Genomic DNA, 25,257 nt, shown 5'->3' with positions numbered 1-25,257 from the left:
TTGCACCAGTGCACATCACTGAACACATAATACTAACACACATTTCTCAACTTTTATATCTCCTGCACTGTCAATATTATTACAAAATTGGGAGAATGTGTGTACCACACGTTTCTTCTAAAATTATTTCATTATTACATAAGTTTCAGGCATACACCATGATTATTTGACATCTGCATGCACTACAAAGTGATGACCCTCAAAAATCTAGTTACTACCCATCACCATATAATTGACTCCTTTCGCCCATTTCCAATCCCCTCCCCCTCTCGTAACCACCAATCTGTTCTCTGTATCTATGAGTTTCTTTTGGTTTGGTTTGTTTGTTTGTTTGATTTGTGTTTGTTTTTTAGATCCCACATATGAGTGAGGTCACATGGAATTTGTCCTTCTCTAACATACTCCCCTCAGCATAATGTCCTCTAGGTCCATCCATGTTTTCACAAGTGGCGAGACTTCATTCTTTTTTATAGCAGAGTAATATTCCATCGTATAAATGTACCACCTCTGCTTTATCGCTTTATCCATTCATCCACTGATGGGCACTTGTGTTGTTTCTACATCTTGGCTATTGTAAATAATGCAGCAATAAACACAGCATTTTTGAATTACTGTTTTGAATTAGTGTTTTCATATATATTTTTTTTTTTGGATAAAAACGCAGAAGTGGAATAGCTGGATCATACAGTTGTTCTATTTTTAAGTTTTTGAAGAATCTCTATGTTGTTTTCCACAGTGGCTGCACGAATGTGCACTCCCACTAACAGTGCACGAGGATTCCCTTTTCTCCACATCTTCGCCAACACTTGTTGTTTATTGTCATTTTACAACAGCATTCTGACAGGTGTGAGGTGGTATCTCACTGTGGTTTTGATTTGCATTTCCCTGATGATTAGTGATGGTGAGCATCTTTTCATGTCTATTGGCCGTTTGTGTGTCCTCTTGGGAGAAATGTCTCTTCAGACCCACTGCCCATTTTTCAATCAGGTGGTTTGTACCTTACTTTTCATTCTGACAGACAGGTTATTTAAAAAACAAACTACCAAAAGAAAACATACAAAACTTGTCTGCCACCTACTACAACACCATTTCACAAAGGATAGTTCGACGCTACAGACACTAAGAGGGCACAGCGCAAGACTAAACGTAGTTCTTTAAGCTAAATAATGGGGGTGTGATGAGAGATGCAATACGTGCTTTCTGCATGTTTCTCATTTCTGTAGGCTGCAAAGTCCTTAGGGGCCATGTGCACACATGATGTGCATGTGTTCTCACACGTGTGCACACGCGTCTCTGTCTGCAAGGGCCACCCGGGGCTGACTAGCTCTGCTCTTGCAAAACTGCTTTTATAAATAATGAAAATAAAGAAAAGTATAAATAAGAGAGTACAGAAGACATCACCTAAAAGAAGAAAAATACACAAAAAGATGGGAAGGTAGAAAAAGGCAAGGAAGTTTTACCAATATTTTAAATATAAGCTCTCTATGTTGTTAAAGCCTCTTCTCCTCACAATAACCTCAAGAAGTTCAGAGCACTGGACTTGCAGAGCACTGTCACAGAGAGTCTAACCTAGCGGTGCAGTCCGTCCACAGCAGAGACCCAGCTCCCCTGGACTTGACAATGGAGAAAATAAAACAAGAAAAATATTCCCTTAGTGATCTCTAAATACAAAAAACCCGTTTAATGAACGTGAAAATAAGAATAAATAAAATAAGCTATTATACATCTAACCATTCACTCTCAAAAGACCTTAATACTCCTTACTTGAAAAGACAGAAAATGTAATCTTAGTTTTGGAAATGCTTAGTGTCCATAAAAAACACTTTACTTATCTCACCTAAAACCATACCAATTGTGTGAGACAGGTATTTTATAGTGAGAGAAGGAAGGTTAAAATAACTTGCATAAGAAAGCACAGAGAGAAAGCAAAAGCAAATATTTCCGAAGCCTTCTTTCACCAACCACCCATCGGCCACTTGGAGAACACACAGTGTGTCCATTTGATACAAACTCCAGGAAGCCTCCAGTTGTGACAAATCATGCAAAACGCACCAGCCGGGGCCTGGGGTTATTACGACTATGAGAAACTTGAACTTTCACATTTCCTGACTTTTCAAGGCAACGGGGTTGGGGGAACTGAGCTAAAATTTTAGTGTGTTCATGTTATCTCAAACCAGGTTTCTGCATATTAAGTTCCTGGAAGAACAGATGGGGACTTTGTGAGCATTAAGGCCAAAACAGAAAATTGACCTTTCTGGGCAGTCTGCAGCCACTGAATGTCAAGTGAAAGCAGTCGGTCTCAAAAGGCCGCACACCTGGAACTAAGCGTAATCAGCAGGAAGATTTCCTGTAGGCATAGACATTTGTGGGTAAAGATTTAGAATGTAAAATCTTAAATTAGATCCAAGGTTGGAAATAATGTTTAAAATGATAAGCAATATAGTCTTCTAGAATTCATTTTGGTATTAAATGTAGGCACTCCAGACGTGAGGAATTACAGCAGCTACACTAACGGACCACTAGTTCTACCGGGTGCATTTTCCAAGGGATGGATGTGACTCCTTTCACTTTGTTAACCACAGCAGGAGGACTTGTCTCCTGACCGCCATATCAGCTGGTGACATAGAAGTGAACGTTCATTTCAGCCCCCATAGGCTCCTAATGTTTGCAGGCTACCAGAACAGAAGCAGGTCATATAAGCGCAGTCAAGTGTTCTGCCTGCTGACATTAAGGTAATAGTCTGGAGGTATCATGAAGTCTGGTGACATCTGCTGATATCACTGTCAAAAGGCATATTATGCTTTCCAGTGAAGTTTTTATAACAGGTAAAGAGCAACTCAAGCCATTTCGCTTAACACACGAAGTACACTCAAAGTTCAAACTTATCTCTATAATCTCCATAGTACTTCAGTAAAGCAAGAAATGTATAGAACCATAGACATTTATGTGCCCAAAGCCTTACTTATACACACGTGTTGCTATTACTAAGGGATTTAAAATAAATTTCCCAAAAGAAGTACACAAGTGCCCATGTACATAGCTCCCAACAGCAGAGTGCCAGTTTTTCTGCCTTTCGATGAGTTATAGTCTTGACTTCCTTTTCCAACTGAAACAGTGGTTGTCCTATCGCAGTCCTTCACTCGAAATAGCAGCAATGGTGCCTTCTCTGCACAGTTCTCTCTATCATTAGCCCCAACTACGGGTGCTGCAATAACTACCTCCTGGAAACTGGTGTCCCATGCTACACTTTCATGCAGATACAAGGAAAGGGTTAAAAAGGCAATCCACACATTTTAACAACATCACTCTACATATTTGGGACAGAAGAGAACCAAGTCAAATCTATGGGTTAGTCCTCAGGCCCCAAGGTGACTGGGTTTGGGCTGATTCTGCCAGAAGGTTTGACCTCAACCATGAGACTGGAACACAGATGAGTGGCTGCTGCATCTTCTGTCACCCTGGTCTTTCCACATAAGCACGTCTTCCAAGTAAATGAAGCACGCCTCCTGAGCACCAAAACTTACTTGCAATTACCTACTTGCAACTCTCAAGATACAGTAACATACTTTTATTTTCCATAGAGTAAAACTATACTCTTATTTTCAAAGTGCTTAGAGTTCACATAGAACGCTTTCCCTACATGATCTCATCTCCCAAAACTGAAGTCAGGCCTTGTTCAGATGAAAGAATTGAGGTTGACATGGGTTAAAATGACTTTCCCAAGGGAGATGCTGCTGGTTTTAAATCTGAGAACTCTAATTCTAGGTCTCGTGCTTACGTGTCTCCAGAGCACAGCACCACTCAGTGCCCAGTCTCCACAGGGTAAGTTAGGGACACTACCTTGGCTAGCACAGCTGGGCTCCTGGCAAGGCTGAGACATCTTGGGGGCAGCTCAAGTACAGTGTTCACCTGTCCTGACAACAAATGCCCAGAATGTGTTACAGTTTGACTCTTCCAAAGAGTTCAATTGCCAGTCAGGTATTGACAAATTCCACAGTATGTTGGAATCTCAGTTTGAGATAAGAGCAATGCAACCATTCTGAAAATAGCCACCAAAACATGAGCAGAAGACTGCTGTGGTGTTCAGAGAAAGGCAGTGCTCATTTCCTTCCGTACACACCATGCCCTTCCAACCACTTCTGTTTCTTGACACGACTAGTAACCAAGGAAGTTCTCTAATGCTTCTTCCCCTCCTTCTAGACCTAAGCTACTACTGTTTTCCTAGTGATCTTAGTAAAATGCTTCCTCCACCTTCCTCAAACTTAAAGATTGACTTTTCCTGTGAAATGATGGAGAATCAGTGAGGAAACACAAACCCCAGGTAGGACGTATTTGTCCCCACTTCCAACCTGCCCCTGTCTTTTCCTGGTCTAACTCTATACCACCTTACTCCTGCTGTACCCCCTCACCCATTCCCACATCAATCCATCCAACTCTAGCCACCCCCCACTTTTTTTTCCCTCAAACTGGTGGATCCCAAAAAATTATTTATTACTCTCCTTGGCAGCCACGAAAAATCAAGATTGGCTAAGGTTCCAACTGTATAGCTTTCAGAGAGGCTGGATACTTGGGATACTAACCGTAAGATTGTGTGGTCTGTGTATGATATGTAAGATTCATAGGCAATAACTGGAGAATCATGAAGGATAAATCCTGACAAGCCCATGGACTCCCAAATTCACAAAGAGCTCCACAATTTATAACTTCCCTGATAAAATGCAGTAATGTGTAATTCTAGGAGGCTCACTGTGTCTGGCCTCCAACACACAGCCCAAAGCCAGCCTGACAAGCAGCGCCTGGGATCTGCTGGATGCACTGAACGGCTAAGCACTGTACTTCTGCCCCAGCCTTGCAGCCTGCAAGGTTCAGAGCCCTCCTTCAGTAAAACTTTAACCTAGTCCACGTCATGGTCTTTCTGGGTCACTTCTGGAAACTGAAGACTGTGAATAGTAAAGCCATAACTGTGTGGGTCTTCAGAAGCCTCACCCCCATTCTGCCAAAGCCTAATCCTATGGGTCCATACAATTGCTGTGATCTGGAAAAGACAACAATTAGGAATTTCTCTTTATAGGGAGAAACAAGAGTTAAAATGGCATCAAAGATGTATTCAGCTGTGAGGAAACAGAGGATTGGAGTTGCCTAAGTCAGAAAGATCTATTCACTCAACTCAGACGGGCTTTAGAAGTATGAGTACTTGAAAACTAATCTAAACTGAGATACGCTATAAGTGTAAAAAAAAACCTACCTAATTTTAAAGACTTAGTACAAAACAGGGATGTAAAATGTCTCATTTTAAAAAAAATACTGAGCATGTTGTTGAAATGATAGTATTTTGCATATACTGGATGTACGTATATTTAGTACGTATATTTAGTAAAACATATTACTAAATTTATTGTCACCTGTTTCCTTTTTACTGTTTTTTAAATGTAGCTCCTAGAAAATTTAAAATTACATGTATGGGTTGCATTTGTGACTCATATTGTATTTGTACTGGACAGTGCTGTGTTCGACAAAACCCAACAGCCTCTGTAAGGGCTGCTTCTAGAGAGAGGCCGAACATGCTAATGATTTGGTTTCAGGTGTTCTCATCATTTTTAAAAAATGGCTCTTCTTCCAGACATCCCATCAGTTAGTGCTGTGCAGCAGGACAGGCAACCAAGGGGCGCGGCTCCATCCACAGCCCGCCCAGCTCGACACACCGCCTCTGCGGGCCTCACGGGCTCCCCTGGAAGACAACTGCTGTGTCAAGGGTCCCAGCAGTGCGCATGATGTCACTGTCCTTTACCTGTTTAACTAGAAAGCCATTTATTCATTTTCAGTGTCTCCAAATAACACAGGAAAACAAAGACTTACAGGTTTTGTGATGGCGCGTCCGCTGCGGGTATGCACAGGTACTTAATCCCCTGCAGAACGACAAAAAATACGGTGCAATGAAAAGATGCCACCCAGCACAGGGTAGTATAAGAAGGAACGATTTACTGAGGTTAAGGGAATACAAAATAAAAGGAGAAGTTGTTCACTCATCTCTTGTTGCCAAGGAACTGGGGAGAAAGTCTTTAATGAAGGTTCCTGGTTCCTTTCCGTGGCCATGCTCTGCTTTGGAAACAGCTTGTGCACAGGGTACATCAAAAAAGTGAAGGAATGGAGGACTTTCCAGTAAATGGCAACTAATTTCAAAACTATCGTCTCACATGCATCTTCACATTTGCCACATCTTTTTATCTATTTCATTTCGCATCCACTATTAGTGAAAACCTTAACACAGTGACTAAAAATGATAACATTATGTTACAGTTTTCTATATAGAATTTTAGTATGAGAACAATTACAATTTCACTGATGCACTTCATAGGAGCTTTTACATATTGGAAACAATTTGATTTATTTTGCTTCCTTTTTAGAAGATAAAGTTTTGTGTACTAAACCAATAGATTTTTTTTAAAAAGAATGGACAGTTTGAAAAAACCAAACTTCACATAGTTCTCTATAAAAATATTTATGTAAATTCATGTTGCACAAAAATCATGCCTAATATGAGGTTTATTAAAAACAGGATTGTCTCTTCTTCAGAGAGGCTTAAAGTATAGCTTAAAAAGTCTTCACTGTCAAGTAAAAAATATAAAATCTAGAAATCTCAGCAACCTTTGCAAAAGAATATGGCTTCATGGAGACTTAGAGAAACTATTTATTCATTTATTTATTTCAGTTACAGTTGACATGCAACATTATTTTATATTAGTTTCAGGTGTACAGCATAGAGGTTAGACATTTATATAATTTATGCAGTGAGCCCCCAGGTTAGTGTAGTATATCCCTGGCACTATACTTAGTTGTCACAACATTATTGACTGTATTCTTTATGCTGTACTTTACATTTCAATGACTATTGTGTAACTACCAATTTACATTAATACTTCTTAATCCCTTCACCTTTTTCACTTAGTTCGCCAAATCCCTCCCCATCGGGCAAGCACTTTAAAACCCTTCCTCTCTAGACAGCCTAATCTCACAGACTCTTGCCATCATGTCATGGATAGTAAGTGTGTGTGTGTGTGTGTGTGTGTGTGTGTGTGTGTGTGTGTGTGTGTAGGGGATGGGGTAGGGTTGGGGGAAACACATCAGAAACTAGAAAAATAACCAACCTGAGAGTAAATGAAGGACAGATATGTATTAGGTTAATGCAAAAGTAATTGTGTTTTTTGCAATTATTTTTAACCCTTTAAACTGCAATTACTTTTGCACCAACCTCATAGAATAGTGGTATAGACAACCATAAGTCCCTCAGCAGATAAAGTCATAACATAACATGTCTTCTAGAATTATTTGTAATTTTTTGCAGTTGGTCATTAAACTTTTACTGTTAATGCCTGTCATTAGGAATTTCTGTGCTGGACTTGCTAATATAGTCCCGTAAAGAACATCTAAATTTGTGGCTACCCCCAACCCTGACATAGCTCCACATTCTGACACTTCCCCACACTGTGAAGCTTATTTTCTCAATACAGAATCCACACAAACTACATTTCTCCACCTCGTTTGCTATTAGGGTGCAGACTCAGGACCTGGTTTCATCATCTGACATACCTACGTGAGGCAGATTTGGAAACAGGACATGGTAAGAAGCAGCTGGGTAAAGAGCACCTGTTTGGCAGGTGCAGCTGGCAGCAGAGGGGGCAGAAGATCTCACTGGGCCAGCTGTATGATGTGGTCTGGCTGTTGTTCCTGGGACGTCAGCTGAAATCCTGTTTTTCTAGCTCCTCTGTTGAAGAAGATGAGTTTTACCACTGCTTATCCACATGGAAACACTTCTCATGAGACCCAACTGGCTTTCCTATGCCGAGGGTTAAGACTGAAGGATCAGTGGCAAGAAGAAGACAGTGAAGCAGCAGATCCTCCCTCTTTCAAGTTTCGCTTCATCACCCCCAACTGCCTCTTCTGCCTCTGTCCTCATTTTTCCTGGACTCTGGGAGCTGTGCTCTGCTGGAAATACTGAGGCAGTTGTCTGAGGTTCTAAAGCACCTTCACACTCTGTGAGGTATTAGAGCAGTGATTTCAAGGGAAATAAAATGGAAAAGGAAATGATACTGTAAAAAAAAGAAACAAAAAAGATCATTTCACTCCTTCCCTCCATTGTGGCCCAACAAACTTGCTGGCACAGATCCATGCACTAACCATTTCATACACCCACCACTGAAATGACTCATTTACTTTTTTTGTTTTACTCTTACATGAGAGTTGGCTATGGATCAGGCCCAGAAGCTTGTGAAATTCTTTCTCCCACACACTTCCTCCAACCTGTTTCAGACTAAGACTTCCAGAGCAATGAGAAGGATTTGAGGTTTCTGCCTTCCCTTTCCTTACCATCGTCAGTCTGAGCAACAGACTAATCAAGGGTGCTGAGGTGGGTGCCCTCTAAGACAGGACGGAACTCCTGCTGTCACACATGCTGAGTGACAGCCACTTAATTCTACAGAATCTGAAGTCTGCTCAGCCCATATATTGAGAGGAAAGAAAAAAAATAATGAAGAAAAGGAAGAGAGTAGCCAGAAGGGGAGACTAAAACACTCGTAGCTTATTAAGAGCACTCAAGAGCAATGCCGACAGCGGAGTGGTTAGAAAGCACTGTGCTTCCTTTAGGCACCCCCCAAATGGGGCACAGAAGGGCTGGAGGCCAGCCACACGAGGCAGGAGCAAGCTATAGAAAGACGGCTCAGGGCACCCCTCCCTTCCCGAGCTAGAGGACGAGGAGGCCACTTTGGTCCTTGCTGGACCCTCCCCTTCACTAGCTGGGATGTGTGTGTGGCAGCTCCATCTTCCCATCTGTGAAGCTTCTAAGGAGGAACAAAGTAGCTCCCAGTCCCCAAATGTGGGGATCCTCTGGTATTGAGGCAGGGCAGAGAAAAATAAAACATAAGATAAGATCATGTTCTCTCAAAGATATAACACTAAACTTGGTTGGAATGATGCCTGGCACACAATAAGTGGGTACTCAAGAAATGCCTGTTGAATGACAAGGACAAGGTGAAAAACAGTGAACATGAAGATCACACTTTAAGAACAGCGCAAGGGAAGGAAAATGTTGTAAAGTGCCCATGCCTTATCTTGCGACCATGGAAACAAGAAAACCGGACTTTTAGCCACACTGTGTGAAGTGCAGGCTGTACACATACTCCAGACAGCAGTCTCCCGCCTGTCTACTCCAATGAGATACGCTAAGAAGCATCTCACTGTGATCTACAATAAGGAAACAAACTATGCAAATGCAGTAAAGAAAGGAGTCAAAACTGTCGAAAATGTTCAGCTGCTTGCTGCCCAAGAACATCTATTTATCTTGGCTTAGTCATTAACAAAGAAGAAAAATATCTCTCTTGGAGGCCACAGACTGCAGAACATAAGTTGCCTGAAAAAGGCTTCAGGTGCCTGCACATGTGTACAATCCATGGCAGTTAATTACTAATTCAGAAAGCAGCAAGAGTGCTGGCAGCAGGAAGGACCTCAGTGCTACAAGAAATCCGGACGAACTTAAAATTATCGTAGTAGTAACAGACTGGGTTCTACTAATGTTTTAATGTGATATGGAATAAATTTTTCATTTAAGTGGACCTAAACAAAAGACCATTCTCTAGTGCTAAGGTTCATAAAGAGAGAGAGAGAGATAAGGGACAGGGTGTCTTTAGCTAAATTACGGAAAGTATAGCAAACTTAAAGATAAAAGAAAAAGTTCTAGAACAATCTGAAAAATTCATACGTTATAAAGTAATAGCAGCAGTGTTTCCATTAGTATAGCATCTGCTATGTGGCATTTACTACTTCATATAACCTCAAATATTTAAAAATATAAAATTAAAATTGGTTATCTTCTTTTTGAAATAAAATTCTTACTAAATAAATAAAAATTCAGTATTTTGCATGATGTTTCAAAAAAGTGATTAGTGGAAAGCCAATTAACATTAAACTTTTATGGAGCTAATAAACATCAAGTTAAAGATTTGCAATTTAGATTGCTGGCCCAAGACTGCAGTGAAATACAAAAAAGGGGAAAAATATGAAACAAAGGAAGAAAAAAACCCAAAACTGAGAGGGGCTCAGGCCATGCTTTAAAACTATCATGATTTCTTGAGAGACAAAGAAAGAGCAGCCAATTTTTTCTGACTACATGGCATTCTGAATGGCCTAACGTCCAGAGAATGGCACCAATACTGATAAGGTGGGGATCAGAGAGAGGAAGAAAAAGGCAGAGAATTAAGAAAAAGCCTCTTGTATACACTGACCACACACACACACTGAATGTTTGTAATACCAAGCAACATATCAATTAGCACGACATAATGTGGGAAAAAGTTAGGAAAGTGCAGACAAGAAGTAAGAGTTATGTGGGCTCTGCCATGGAAAGCTTTTTGGATGAAGTTTTTGTATTGGGTTTGAAAGGAACGATAGACATCACTTGGCTGAGAAGAGAATTTAGAAAGTATCCCAGAGACTCTTTTTGAACAAAAGATTAAAACTTTCTAAGTGCACATTCTCATAAGTTCTAATATTGTTCAGTTTTCTGTTTCAACAAGCATAGTAACCACCAAAAGTAAGGTTTTGCCTTTCTTTGGGCCTGAAACCAATGAGTACACCTAAAACAGTACATAGGCAAGTACTTACAAGTAGGGTAAAGATTCTGATTTCAGGACTAGCAAAGAGATCAAACTCTCGCTTGTTTCAAGTACAATTTCTAAAATTCACTGTTATTTTCTTTCTGAAACATCCTAAGTGTCTTCTGAAGAACCTAGTTGACATTCTTCGTTTCAAAAGAAAAGGTCCTCAAGAATTCTGTTTTCTCTCTCCCAGGAAAGCTAACGAAAACCCATTATAGAATGTAATTATACTCGTATTCTCTGCAATCACCTATTCAAAACCTAAGAGAAAACATAAGTAGAAGGGGAAGGAGTTCACTAAGGAACCAGAATAAGGAAATCTCTGAAGTGAAAGAGTTATTTTAGCCGCTAATAAAATCGTCAGGATCAGATACCTTGGTTTTTCATCTTATCCCATCCAGTACCAGTAGCAACATGGGTGTAGATAGAAGGAGTCCTCCTAAAGAGATGATATTTTGTATTTGACAGTCACATTTACGAGGTACCAGGGTTGCATGCTGAATTGACTTTGCAGTTCCCAAACACAGAACTCTTTATTAACACTGATCATCTAACACCCATTAATGAGTTGAGTGAAATAAACTCATTATTTTTTAATAATAATTAAACTCTATTAAGTTTAATTATTAAAACTCTATTAAGACTCTATTAATTATTAGGACTCCATTAAAAGAGCTAATTTCACAATACTCCTACAAAATCTAATTCCAAAAAAGAAACACAAAATTAAAACAATTCAAATTTGGCCTGTCCCAAAAAAGCTTCTGGCCTGACCAGAAGCTAGACCACAACTTATAGTAGTCCTTCCTTATCTGAGAATTTGCTTTCCGCAGTTTCACTTACCTGCGGTCAACTACAGTTTGAAAATATTAAATGGAAAATTCCAGAAATAAACAATTCATAAGCTTTGAATTGCACGCTGTTCTGAGTAGTGTGATAAAATCTTGCACCATCTCGCTCAGTCCCACCCAGGACATTAATTATCCCTTCATCCAGCACATCCAACCTCTCATTAGTCGTTTAGTAGCTGTCTGGATTATCAGATTGCCTTGGTGGTAGCACAGTGCTTGTGTTCAGGTCGCCCTTATTTTACCTACTAATGGCCCCAAAGTGCAAGAGTAGTGATGCTGGCAATTTGGATATGCCAAAGAGACGCTGTAAAGTGTATGTATGTATAGGAAAACCATAGTGTACACACACACACACACACACACACACACACACACGGTTTGGTACTATCCATGGTTTCAGGCATTCATTGCGGTTCTTGGAATGTATTACCATAGGATAAGTCGGGGGGGACTACTGTACACTATTACAAAAAACACACACCACACACACAAAAGTCTCTCCCACTTGAGACAACCGCTCTCTGCACTTTGTATTTTCATTGTGGTCAAGTGTCCATAACACACGTATAAAACACACATATTTTAGCCATCTTTAAGTCCACCATGAAACGGCATTGAGTGCATTCACATGTCCATCATCCAGCCCCAAGTTTTCATCTTCCCGAATGAAAACTCTGTGCCCTTTAAACACTAACTCCATATTCTCTGTACCCCCCAGCTTCACTGACATTCTACTTTCTAACACACCTTTTATTGTCTGTCTCTGAATTTGACTACTTCTGTACTTTTAGATAAACCTAGAGGTAATCTGACTGTGAAAAAAAAATTAGCCTGGCCACACTCTTGAAGACTCAGTTGGGAACCACTGACTTGAAGTTGCTTTCGGATGACCATGCGAGATCTGACACCTTAGTCTTCTTTAGCAAGCACCCTCTTTGCAGACTGCCTCACTCCAGAGAAAGCATATGAGGATTTCCACCTAGTTCATGTATGTGGAAGCCAAATCCAGTACCTGGCACACACATTTTGATTATTTTTGTCCTCAGTTTAAGAGTTTTTACACAGCCAATAACATTTTAAAAGGAAAAAGTAGAATACAAAACTACATCCATATTAAGATTACATCTGCAAACACTTAACATCTGTCCATAGACTAAGAACTGGAGGTTAGCACAAAAAAAATCAGAAACATATAAGGTCCGGGGATAAGATTCTTGGCCATCTCTCTTTTCAACTGTTTGTACCATACCAAAAATCTCAAAGAAATAACTATAGAGAATGACCACAGAAGATAAATACAGTCCTTTCCTCGTGCTACAGTAATACATGTTTTAAGTCCAGGTTCTAAACTGAAGATGAATTTTTCTAACATACCTATTTACCCATGACCCTTCCTGCACCAGCTAAATTTAGGAAGCACTACTATAAATAAGAACTTCCAAGAACTCTGCAGCACTAGATGGGGTGGGGAGGGTGGTAAGGTCGGAGTGGAGAGACAAGATTTAGCCCTTGGTTTGATTGTGTGAGAAGAATGCAAATGAGAACCCTCTAACACCTGTTGACTTCTTTCAGGTTAGTCAAAAAATGACACACATTTGACTTGTCGGATCAACAGATGAGGACCCAAGTGCTTATTTTTGCACAAGCTATTTCAATGAAAGGCTAAAGTGGGCCTAGTCAGCACGTCAGATTTCCTTGCGCCAACAAGGGTGGTTTATGGGAAGAATGCAGGGAGGTTCACACCAGCTCGGCCCACCTCCGAAAGCCCTCTTCTGTGATTTCAGTTCTGAGGACTTCTCATGGACTCAGCATGACTCATGAAAACAGGGCCAGTTTCAGCAATGTCTCCAAACTAAGTAACTGCACAGTATTAGTTAATGAATGTTAACGCTAAATGTCCATATCAAAAAATTACCATGAATGAAAACCGATGATTAGAAATCATCAGGAGAAGTCAGCAGGACATACTTCAGGAGTATTCTACAAATACCACTTGTAAAAGATACAGAGGTAAGCTTTTATCTGATCGTGTGTCTTAGATACTAAAAAACAATTCAGTGGCTTCTTCCTGTCTGCAAAGTAAAGAAGACACTCTCTGAAGTCCTTTACTACTTGTCCACAACTTACCTCCCGACCTCACCTTCATGCTCTCCCCTTATTTCCTCCCCCAGCTCACCGCACTCTATCTAGGTCCTGGCTTGCTTGTGAGTCTCCCCAGATGTCCCACACTTACCTGCCCATCCCTCCCCAGACCTGCTGTGGTTTCTTTCTCTGGACACCCTCCTCCCTCGGGAGTCTTCTGAGTAGCACGTCCTCAGTAAGATCTCCCCTGAGGTAGCCCACCAGCCTGTGCACAGAGCCTTCCTGAACTCATGCCCTCCCCTCAGACTGACTCCAGCTCCCCGTTCTAAGTGCGTCACAACACTAAGCCAGCAGGAAGCACCAGGGACCCAGCACAGGGGACAGTAATTGCCTGTGAATGGGCAGTCTCTCCCATTAGACCCCCAGTTCCTCAATGCCTAGAGCCTAGCTTAGTTACCTTTCTTTCAGTATCTTAACACATCTCTCTTCGAAGACCATCAATAAATAGTTGCTAAGTGAAGAAGGAATTCCCTGGAGGGGAGATCCTCTTTTGGAATTTTAAACAGATGGCCACCCACCCAATGTGCACTTAGAGCACTTTCCCCAGGCTGGACAGAGGCACCTAGAGCTGGCCCCAGAGTCACGGTCCAAGGCAGGCAGGCCACGTGCGAGCAGTCTTAAAGGGCCAGGCCTCCATCTGGAGTCAGCTGCACGCTCTAAGTGGTCTCTGTAGGATGTTGTGACTGGTCTCACTAACAGTACAAAATTATAACTAAGGTGAGGGCAGGCAAAATACTCAGAAGTTTTTAGGAATCACATTAAATGTGGACTAACTGGCCCCAAGCTTTAGACCCCACACAGGCTCCTGGAAGATGCTGGCCCCATGACTGAGATCCATCCCAGTTATGTTCCCAGCCACCTGGCCATGGAGACCAGAGCTGGTAGATTGAGGCCGTGTTTACTGGGATGCAGCCACCCCTGCTCGCTGATGCATCATCCCTTCACACCCCAGGGGACAGGAGAGTATAGCACAGAAACCCCAGGGCCCACAGACTCCAAATAATTACTCCCTGGCCCTTGATAAAGTGTGCCAAGCCATGGTCTAGACAGTGACATGTCACAAAGCCATTTTGATGATGTGGAGTTCATTTTGTGTATCTGTATCCCACTTCCCCTCTATATTTAAGTATATGATATACATGCCACCTTCTTAGAACGTCAATATTCTTAGTCATTAGCTGTGCTCAGTTCTCTTCCTTACTCTACAAGAGAGAGGGGCAGAGGAATTTCCCTCTAATATAGGACTTTTTAAACAAGGAAATTCGATGCAGTATGTCAAATGCAGTTGGTAGGTGCTCAGTACATGGCAGAAGGTGACTTTGCTATCGGCAGCCTCCACTTTGATGGCAGTCCTCCCTCGGTTACCAGCAAATGTGGCATCGCAGGGACCGAGTGCAGATTGTCACCAGCACATGGGTCAGGAGGACCAGCGCAGAGAGCTGTGCTCATCTTCAGTGTGTCTCCTGGACCTAAACAAGACACCTGCCTGAGCTGTCCTCAGCTGCTCGCAAGAAAGTGACTGACATCTTAAATACAGCTTTCTACTCAGGAGCAACACGGCACTGTTTGGAATATTTGGAATCTCTTTTCTAGATCACTGAACAAATGCATTCTCACACCCCTCACCTGTGACACAATGGAAACCCAAACACATTGCATAGTGAGTAATGGACTTCGTACAATGCCACTGTCTTCAGACCGAGACACAATCCATAGCACTTAGGAAGGTTTTTCTAAATAACATTCACAATCACTTGAGCCTCATGTCACATCCTCCATGTGTGGTCGGACCCTAGAAATGGTTCGAGAATGAAGCGGACCCTGGCCCGGCACAGGGCACGGCACCGGGTAGCGGCCAGGCCTCCTTGCGCACCGCTAAGCCTAATGACATGCAAAGGCTGAGTGTGCTAAAGGGTGAGGCACACCCGCGGGGCCACAGGGCGCAGAGAACAAGGCAGGGAGCAGAGAGTCTTCCGTGACTCCTGCACACGGGGAAGAGCATTCCTCCACAGTGCAGGTACAGCTGGGTTATTGGAGAGTGCGTGAGTTTCTGTTTCATGGTACAGTCGGGTACAGCAGGTGTGAGGGGTTCTGCGTCTTAAATACGACAGGGAAGGGATCATTTTCCTTGGTCTGCTTTAAGGATTGGCTGGTCAGTGTTCCAGATCCTTCCTTTGAAGGGACAGTACTTCACCAAATCCTCTCTTCCCCACAGCTGCCACTGAAAGCAACTGGATGGGCTATTTTTATTTTGACAGCTGTATCCTCTTGCACTGGGTACAGAAGGAAGTCCCAGGCCACCTTGGTTAGAGCCTGTGTGAGGGGAACTCACAAGGAGGGAGAGAACACACTGGCCACTACGGAGACCAGAGGCCTCTCACTGGGGTCAGTGGGACCTCGAGATGACTCACTGAAACCATTCAACCATGAAGCCACTGCAAGTGCAGGACAGCAGCAAGGGAGGCTTTCATCAGAAAAGGCGGAAAGCCATGGTTTAAAAGGACATTAAAAAATAAAAAAAGAGAGAAAAATAGAAAAGAAACACTTGGAAATGTTATTCTTACTTTGTTAGCTATGAGACTTTTTTTCTTCAGGACATAGATTCGGGACATCTATAAGGCAGTTTAACAAACAATCATTCAAAGTAGATTAGGGACTGCCTTCCGCTTGGGTGCTGTGGGGCTGGTCTCTTTGGCAACATATTTCATTAAATAGGTAAACTCAAGAGGGTCCTGACTGCTCTAAAGGCCAGTGCACTTGGAAATGACCTCTAAGCTGCTCTGCTGAGGAACAGTTTCTAAGACCAGAAGGCTCATGGCAAGGTCGGGGCTCAAGACGCCTCACCCTGTGATCACACAATGTCAGGGAACTGTCCTTTTGTAGCCATTAAAATGACAAAGGGATGACCCAGCGGCAGCTTTCCCACATTCCTCTCCTTTCGCTGGTAGCTGGCTGTGGTTCTCGCAGAAGGAGATTTTTTTCCCTGTAGTTGGGGAACAATCTGAGACCAAGCAAGCATGTCCACACATGGCACTCAGGAAGGAGCTCTACCTCAGGTTCTGGACTCATGCCCGCCTTGCCCGCTCCCTGTGCTGTAAGCAGCTGTGACGTGGTTAGCTGGAGCTGCCACCCTGCATTCCCTTCCTTTTTCCATTAGAAAAGGGCAAGAGTGAACTGGAGATGCTTCACTCAATAAGAATGTTGCAACTTAACATCTGTACTAGTTGTGGTTATAACTGAAAGGAAAGAAATAATGTCTCAACTCTAACCCAGGTTCCATACTTACCTCTGCCCCAGCACACACACACACAAAGGTCTCCAAAACATCCCAAGATTCAGACCAGGGAGAGGGGAAACCACTTCCAACATCAGTGTGGGCAGACCATCTATGCAGCCCGCACCAGGTGCCGGCACCAGCTTGGTGCCACTGCTTCATGCTCAGGCTTTGGAAACCAGGCTGGATTCTTTCCCTCGCAGTTGTGGTAGGTACAAGGCCCATCTGCAGTCCCTACCAGCCACAAATTATTAGGAGCATCTGAAAACAACAAATTTGCTTAAACTAGTTTTCAGTAAACCAGGCTACATTTAAATCATTATTTTTCTTATGGCCAAAAACAATGATGGCGCCACAGAGCTGTTAACCTGCTTTGGGTCTTAGCCAACCAACCACCTGTAACTTCTCTTTCAAATGTCTGACTGCAGACGGGAAGGCCTGAAGCCCGAGCAGCCCTCCAGGGCAGACACCCTCGGTCGTGTCGTCACCACCAAGGTGCTTGGGGTTCCTGCCCACGTGTAGCCACACGCTGTGCTGTGCTGTCCTGACCTGGAACCCAAACACTGCCATCCGGGGACACTGTCCTGGATTGTTTCCTCCACGTTAAGCCGCTCTTCCCTTTTACACTCCTTGGCAAAAATGCACCCTGTATTAAAGCTTTCCAGTTTTGCTCCATGTCACTTACTCTCCCCTTCTAGTGTCCACAGTACCTAACACAGCCACGCACAAGAGCTTTCTTGTTAAGGGTTAATGGCCAAGGAACTGCAGAATATCTACCCCTTCTCTCCAAGCCCTTTGTGCCCTGGGGAACCCCTGCAGGAAACCCCAAGTACTGTACCTGAGGGAGTTGACTAACTAGAACCCATCAATAGGTATGGCCTTAGGACAAGATATATCCGCCGCACGATGTGACGTGTGTACGTGCTTTGACTGTTACAACACCGCGTAAAGGCCAGATGCTCCCACTGCCCTGTCCATCCCCTAACCCCCCGCCCAGTCGTGCTACAGTAGCCTTTTCCTACAGGGTTGTATTCAACGCCAGTGGCTCCTGACACTGCTGACATCATCATCTACAGCCTAGACATCTCCCTAAGCCCCGTACATGTACTTCTATCTAATTGGGAATATCACGTGAGCGTCTCACCCGGAGCTAAGCTTGGTCCTGTATGGACTCTATCTCTGCCTCTCAGAGTGCTCACATCCATTGGCGGCACAGCTATCCTTTCAGCCCATCAAGCTGTGAGCTCAGGCACCCTTAACTTCTGCCCTGCTTTGCTCCCCACATCTCATCTGACAAAATTATTGCTATGCTACTTTTCTTTTAGTTCATGCATGCCAGAGAATGTTTTCCATCCTTTGATTCTCAACCTGACTTTGTGGAAAAGACTCCTCACTTCCAGGGAAACAATCAGTCTCCGCAGCATCCCAGTTCAAACAGTCATCACTTCGGACCAGGGTTACTGGAAGGGCTTCCCAACGGTTTTCTTCATGTCCATCTCCCTCACTCCATCCCTTTACCTAGTCAACCCTGGAAAATAAATGTCACTGCATCACCTGAGTTTGTTAAAAAAAATCTTTGCTGAGTCTCTGCTTCACTCAGCCTGACAAATAAAACCTTTCCTCATCTGCTCTGAGCCTGCTTTTCCAACGTGGCCACCGTAAAACTTGTCCCACTGAGCCCTTCATGAGTCCCAGCACATGCCTTGCCCCTGTACACCCCGTGCTTTGCAAGCCTGCTGCCTTGCATGTGCTTTCTTACCCAGAATTTAACCCTCCGTCCCCAGCTCCAATGGTTCCTTCTTACCATTACCATCTAGCAAACCTCTGTTACCCTCTAGGATGACACCCAGTTGTCAAGTGCTTGGCAAAGCCTGCTGAACTGGCAGAGTTAGCTATTTTCCCCTGGGTGCCCCAGGGACACTTACCTCTGTCATGTATCTGCAACTCTGCACTGTTTCTTTGTTGTTTGTTTGTTTTTTTCTTTAAAGTTTATTGGGGTGACAATTGTTAGTCAAGTTACATAGATTTCAGGTGTACAATTCTTTAATACATTATCTATATCTCACATTGTGTGTTCACCACCCAGAGTCAGTTCTCTTTCCATACTCTGCACTGTTGCAAAGATTTCTGTTCCTGCCTCCTCTGAATGCTGGCCCCATCTTACTTCTCTGTATTTTATCCCCCATCCCTCCTATAAGGTAGCTACTCAATAAACATTTGCTGAATCTGAAGGAATAACTCCCAAGTTAGCTAACAGGAGAACTGAAGACGGCACCACCTTCACCCCACCATGCTGACCACCTTCTTCACTCTATAATCAGCTGACCTCCACACATCTCCATGGCTCTAGGGCTTATTTTCCCCTTCCTGACCAGCCTGAAAGGGCTGTTCCTCCTGAGACACGGCTCCCCACTGAACCAAACCATACTAGTCCTACAAGGTTGCTTCAACACCCCTCTTTACAAAGTCCATCCCAAGCCCCCCAGCCCATGGGCATGAGGATCTGGTATAAACAGAGCTTCTACCATCCATCCACGTATGCCATGTGCTTCGGCACTTACAGGCAATCTAGTTACTGTTGTGTCGATGCATTCGATTGCTCTAGCTGTAGCACAGAGGAGAGACGACACGCTACATGCTTCCCCTGAGCCCTTGGTTTAGAGACCCTGGCAGATCTTGCCATCGGCATATTCTCTGTTGAGGACTAAGAGGGATGCGAACTAGGCATGCTCATTCCAGGACACAGCACTCGGCACACAGTAGGCTCAGTACTCGACCACACAAGGGAGTCAGGAGAGGAGGGCCAAGAAGGGGCTCAAAGAGCAGGAAATGTCAAGAAACTAGGCCCGGACTTAGAGGAAACGTCTAGAAAGAGTGTTTTGTGGAGATGCTGATCACTAAGCATAAGTACTAAAGAGAAGGTCCACAGCTGAAGTACATGGTGTTCTAGAAAGCCAGCAAAAGCAAGCTAAACATAGATCTCTTTCATTTAGAGACAAAAAACATTTTCTTCTCTTGAATCAATGAAGTACTAGAAGATTTCAAGCCCCTTTTAGTCTGTTCGTGCTACAATTTTGGCCTTAGAACTCCATTTGCAAGTGAGTTTGCCCCAAGAAGGTCAGCAGCCAGATGGAGCTGCCTTTGTATGCACTTGACTGCCCGCACACAAGGAACTCAGATGCAGCTTGATTCGAGAAAGAGCAATTACTAGACAGTTTTCGATACCTACCATAATCATTTCTATTTGAGTCATTTCTATTTAAGTCTGGGGTTGGCTTCAAACAAAATTACCTCAACACATGAAAGCTGCTGCAAGCCTTTGGTAGGTAGCACTGATACTTGGGTGGCATCAAAGAGACTTTCCTAGAGAGGTGAAAACAACTGGGGCTTACTGGAAACAATTGTCAATCTGAAAACCATTCCAGGTCAAACAATGATTTGTTTTCAAAGGCCCTGGACTTCATTAGCAATTTGACGGTGTGGTGTTTTTTGCAATGCCAGTAAAATAACTGAAATCGGCCATACTGGAAACAATGGCCAATCCAAACAGGAAGTCTTGCCCAGCGCTTCTCGCCCAAGCTACATAAGTAGGGGATCTATGAACCCTTAAAAAGGACATCAACTCATTTAACTGAGACAATCAAGTAGAGTAGAGTGACTGATATTGAAAATTAAATCTGTACAACTGAAATCCATGTCTTGGGCTATCTTTTCCCTTTGAAGACTAAGATGACTCGAATGCTTTGTGTCCACTGACCACGGAACACAAGAATGTAACTTGTCAGATGTCACACATTCACACATGAATCCATGGGAAACACTGTTAATAAACACAGAACCCATTCCAGCCAAGCCTGAACATCCAGATGCAATCTACCTGTCACTACAACTACACCAAGAGTATGGCCACTTCCTTCCCTACCTTTCTTCATTCGAAGAGATACTATGAAGATACTCCCACTGTAAAATAAATAAATAAATAAAAACAGAACAAAAAGTAAAACGCATCCTTCCCACCCCCTTCTCTTATCCCGTTCCTTCTTTACCATTCTTAGGAGTTTGGCGTGGAGCTTTCAAATCCTTATCTGTGCATTTACACACTTATACAGGTACATACGGAAATACAAAACTGATCATTTTACTTAAATGGGGTCATACTTAGGTATTATTCTACAACTTGCTTAACAATTACTTTTTCACATAAACCTTCTTCATCTTTTTGAATTGCTATAGAATATTTCTTAATATGGCTATATCATAATTGACCCTTCTGCTGAACATGTAGGTTGGCTCCAATTTTTTTGTTATCACAAAGAGAGCTGCAGTGAACATCCTGGTGTGTGAGAGACAGGACATGTGGCTTACAGCAACAATCCTCCTTGTGCCAGGGGAAATGTGGCCACAGCTCCTGTGACTCGAAGGTCATGCAGGATGGGCCTGCGGGTCCTGAGAACTGAGGACTGATATGGTCACCAGGTGGGAAGGCAGTTAATGGCCTGCAGGCCTGGCTGTGTGGCTGCCAGAGGAGCCCACAGGCAAGGTCCTCCCTCATGAGCCAGACCATGAGCCCCTGGGCCTCGAACGCTCTCTCAGCTTTCCAGGATCTGGCTATACGCTACCTGAAATCTGAGACAACATCTCAACCAACTCTGCCCCTACCTCGAGCATGGTGCCTTGGCTTAGCAAATCTTTTACTTTATGATTCACTGTGTCTTTGATGTACTGTCTTCCTGTAGGACCAAGCTTCTAAGGCAAAGCAAAGGTAGCTGAAGGACCCTTAAGAGATCAATCAGAAAGTCACAGAAGTGTCACTGGGGATTCCTGGTTGTAATAACTTAGCAAGAAGTTATCTTGATCTGGAGGCCACAGCAGCCTTATAGAACAGGACATTTACTCCTGCCAATGCTGCCTAACAAGTGAGGAACTGCACAAACCATACAAATGAAATTGCATTGTGATAACCAGACCCTCTGGCTTCACAAATTACTCATGATTAATAAATCATCCTTGGTACAGCTCTTCTTTCAAACCCCTCAATGAGCCACAAATGAACAAAGACACGATCTCTCACTTTGGAATGGAGCTGAAAATCGTGGGGCCCTTACATCACCAGCCAGCACCTGGGGAGGGGCGCCTGCATGTCAGAGCCAGGCTGCATGCTGGAGGAGTCCACAGAGATCCCAGAGTGTGGCCTGCTGGCAGCAGCCTGAGAGCAGCTCAGGGGCCTGGACGTATCAGTGAAGAGCCATGTAATCAAACAGGTGAAGTAGCCATTTGACACTACCGAGCTGTCACAGAGCATACACAATTCATGACCCAACAGAGAGCACAAACACAAATATCACAGTAAAAAGGAACAGAAGCCCTGAGGTGGGAGGGCACTGGGAGTGGCCCTCTCAGCAAGAGAGCTAGACTGAAATTTGAGGGGAGGGGAGGATTCGGGTGAGCAAGAGAAAGGCGGGAGAAAGAAGGGAACATAGAAGCCTAGCTTATTAAATTGCAAATGCCATTTAACAGCTTAGTTCTAGTTTGCTTTACATTTGGGAAGACAAAAAATCTGAGGGGGAGAAATGGGTGAGTCACCAGACAGACATGTATCAGGGGAACTTTCCAGGAGCCCCCCAATCTCAGCACCACAATCTAGGCAGACTGAACCTCTAATCTGGGTGTGCTTCCCCATGAGTAAGTGGGTAAATGAAAACAGCAGTACAGACATGTAGATAATCAGTACCAGATCAGTACCAGATAATCAGTAGGGACCAGGACCAGAAGTGGCCAACTACAGACAAAACTGACACAGTGAAATTTTGAGCCTGGACACCTCAAGGATTGTCTGTATAGTGTTAAAGGAAATAGAAAACAGAATCACCAGAGATAAATGCCTGCCTATAAAAACATCTTATGCTTAAAAAATAATTTAAAGGAAAAAAGAAAACCAACCTAAACGATTCAAAATAGGAAAGTCACAACTTAAAATGGAAAGAATATCCAAGCTGAACTCAAGCTTAAAAAAACCTATCTGGTATAATACAATGCTCTGGTTTAAATATATGTGTATAAACTGTTTCACATATGAATCCATGGGACACAATGTTACCGAACAATATTTTTCTATTTAATCCTAAAATATACATTTTTAAAATTAGAATTCTTTAGGTTATTAGCCCAGCAAAGGAATGAGAATACTTTTTAAAACGCTTTTGTTAATAGTGAAAAATGGCTTTGTTTCCTGCAGGTGCTCTGGTTAAATACACAGAATGAAAAATGAAACAAACTCTGACATTTTTACAGTAGAAATATAGAGTTCTGTTTCTTTTCTCAGGGGAAGCGAGAAACCTTTCATTACTCAATATTACTTCCTCAGCACCTACAAACAATATGAGGTTTCTAATTTGAAAAAGCACTGTCTTTGTGACAGGAGATTTTACCATCCCTCAAATCTGAAGCAATCAGTACTGAAGACACACCTCACAAATAAAAAAACGCTTTTGACCAAATGTAAGCAACTTCCCAACCAAGTCCTAAATGTGGAAACCGATGAAGGGTTACCCTCCTGCCCCGCCGCATGTTATAATTATTGGTCTGAGCTTAATTCCTATTGAAATTATGTATGTGACAATGATTTTTTTTTCTTCCCGGCTCTGCCACTTGCTAGCAGGGGATGTGAGGAAGTTGTCAGGCTTGATTTTGCTATAAAGGAACGGGGACAATGCCATCTGCCTTGCTGGGCTCAGAGTTCTGGGAGGATTGAATGAGACTGGTGTGATCTCATGGAGACTCCACCAAAAGTCATGTCTTGTCTCTCTCTACCAGCCTTTCCTGGCTGGAATGCCACCAACCGGATTTCCCAAACTCCAAGTCACTCCCAAAGGCCCAGTGCAATACCTGGTTGCCGCACATGCCCCCAGGTTCATGTGGCAGAGGAGAAGACCTTGTTCTGAGCTTCAGCAGCCTGTGTTCCTACTTGTTTCCTAGTAGCAAGGGCCTGTCCTGAGCCAGAGCTCTTTTTCACTGGACTGTAATTATTTATAAATTATTTATAAAAATAACCATAATGCATGTCTTGTTTATACACTAAGGGCTTTGCCATGGCAGATACTGAGATTTACTTCCATTATCTTCAGCACCTGTCCTGGGGCCTGGCACATAGCAGGAGCTCAAGAAATGAGCAAATCATTAACTCCCTGCCTTCAAAGGGAACAACTGTCTGGACAAGAGACTAAATAGTGTAAGGAAGGCATCTGAGGCAAACAAAACAAGAACTTTGCTAATTAAGCGTTAAGAAGAATAAAACTCTGCGCTGGTGATGGTAAGCGGAAACATGCACCCTCACACACTGCCAATAAGGGCACAAATGGTACAACCCATTCCAAAGCTAATGTGGCAATATCTACCAATATTGCCACCAAAGTCAGAAGCAACAGTCAAGCATCAGTCATCAAGCAGTGAGGCACTCTGGGAAAATCTCTGGCCTGAGAAAGAAGATCCAGGTTCCAGCAACGCTACCTAGATCAGCTGTGGGATCGTGAGCAAGTCCCATCATCAGCTTCCTTGTGCACACAGTGATGGAGTCAGGCAGGTAATCTCTAGGGCCCTGTTCAGCTGGGATTTGTATTTCAATCAAAGATCAATAGGCATAAAAATGGAGCCAGGCCTCTTGAGAATCTCAGACGTTAGTTTAGGGCTGACTCAAATGAGTATGAATGTCCTCAAGTTTCTAAGAGTCTTCATTCTGGAAGGTCAGCTCCTCAGATACTCTTCAGAAGAAACAACAATTGAAGCCTCAGGCCTCTTTCCCTCAGCTGACCACCTCACCTCATGGTTCAGAGAATAAAGAAGTCTTAGGTCGTCCACCAAAGCGGAAGGCCAACGGCTCTACTTGATGACGGGCCAGGCCCAGCCACTCTCGCGGCCTGGGCACAATGCTCTGCGTTTCCTTCTTCCCACCAGGTTGTAGGAAGAGTGAGATACCCTGCTACTGTTACGTTGGGAAACGCCTCTGAAAGTTACCCAAGTAATGGAGAATCACCTCTAATCTAATAAAATCAACCAAGTTCCTTAAAGTCCTTCCTAAATAAAATCAATAAATGCGTATAACTACATATTTTTCAGCGTACTTATGAGGACTTTCTTTCATGGTGGGTGCATTTTACAGTATTGTCACTGGCCAGGTCCTGCAACACATCACACCCAAGAGGATGTCCCAGGCACAAGAACTGTGCAACCTTCCATCGCACCTGTTCTGCCTATATCAGGTGGTTGCAACAACCCATCCTGTGGCAGCTTCAGTGGGTGGCCAGAGCAGGCCTGGCATTGCCTCAATCCCCAGTGTCCTCAGCTCACC

At 43.3% G+C, this 25,257-nt stretch overlaps 1 protein-coding gene across 5 annotated transcripts in view; it reads right to left on the bottom strand.

The window, feature by feature from the left end:
* Window positions 1-25,257, bottom strand: part of DUSP22 (dual specificity phosphatase 22) — a 96,924-nt gene that overhangs the window by 29,474 nt on the left and 42,193 nt on the right. For all 5 annotated transcript variants that reach the window (XM_081057321.1, XM_081057319.1, XM_081057322.1 and 2 more), the window contains one exon: window positions 5,857-5,906. In XM_081057321.1, the coding sequence (XP_080913447.1) occupies window positions 5,857-5,906 (50 nt within the window). The remainder of the gene's footprint in view (window positions 1-5,856; window positions 5,907-25,257) is intronic.

This window comes from Rhinolophus hipposideros (genome assembly GCF_964194185.1).
Source record: "Rhinolophus hipposideros genome assembly, chromosome: 8".
In the NCBI taxonomy this organism is placed as follows: domain Eukaryota; kingdom Metazoa; phylum Chordata; class Mammalia; order Chiroptera; family Rhinolophidae; genus Rhinolophus; species Rhinolophus hipposideros.
This window is presented reverse-complemented; position numbering and strand designations above follow the sequence as displayed.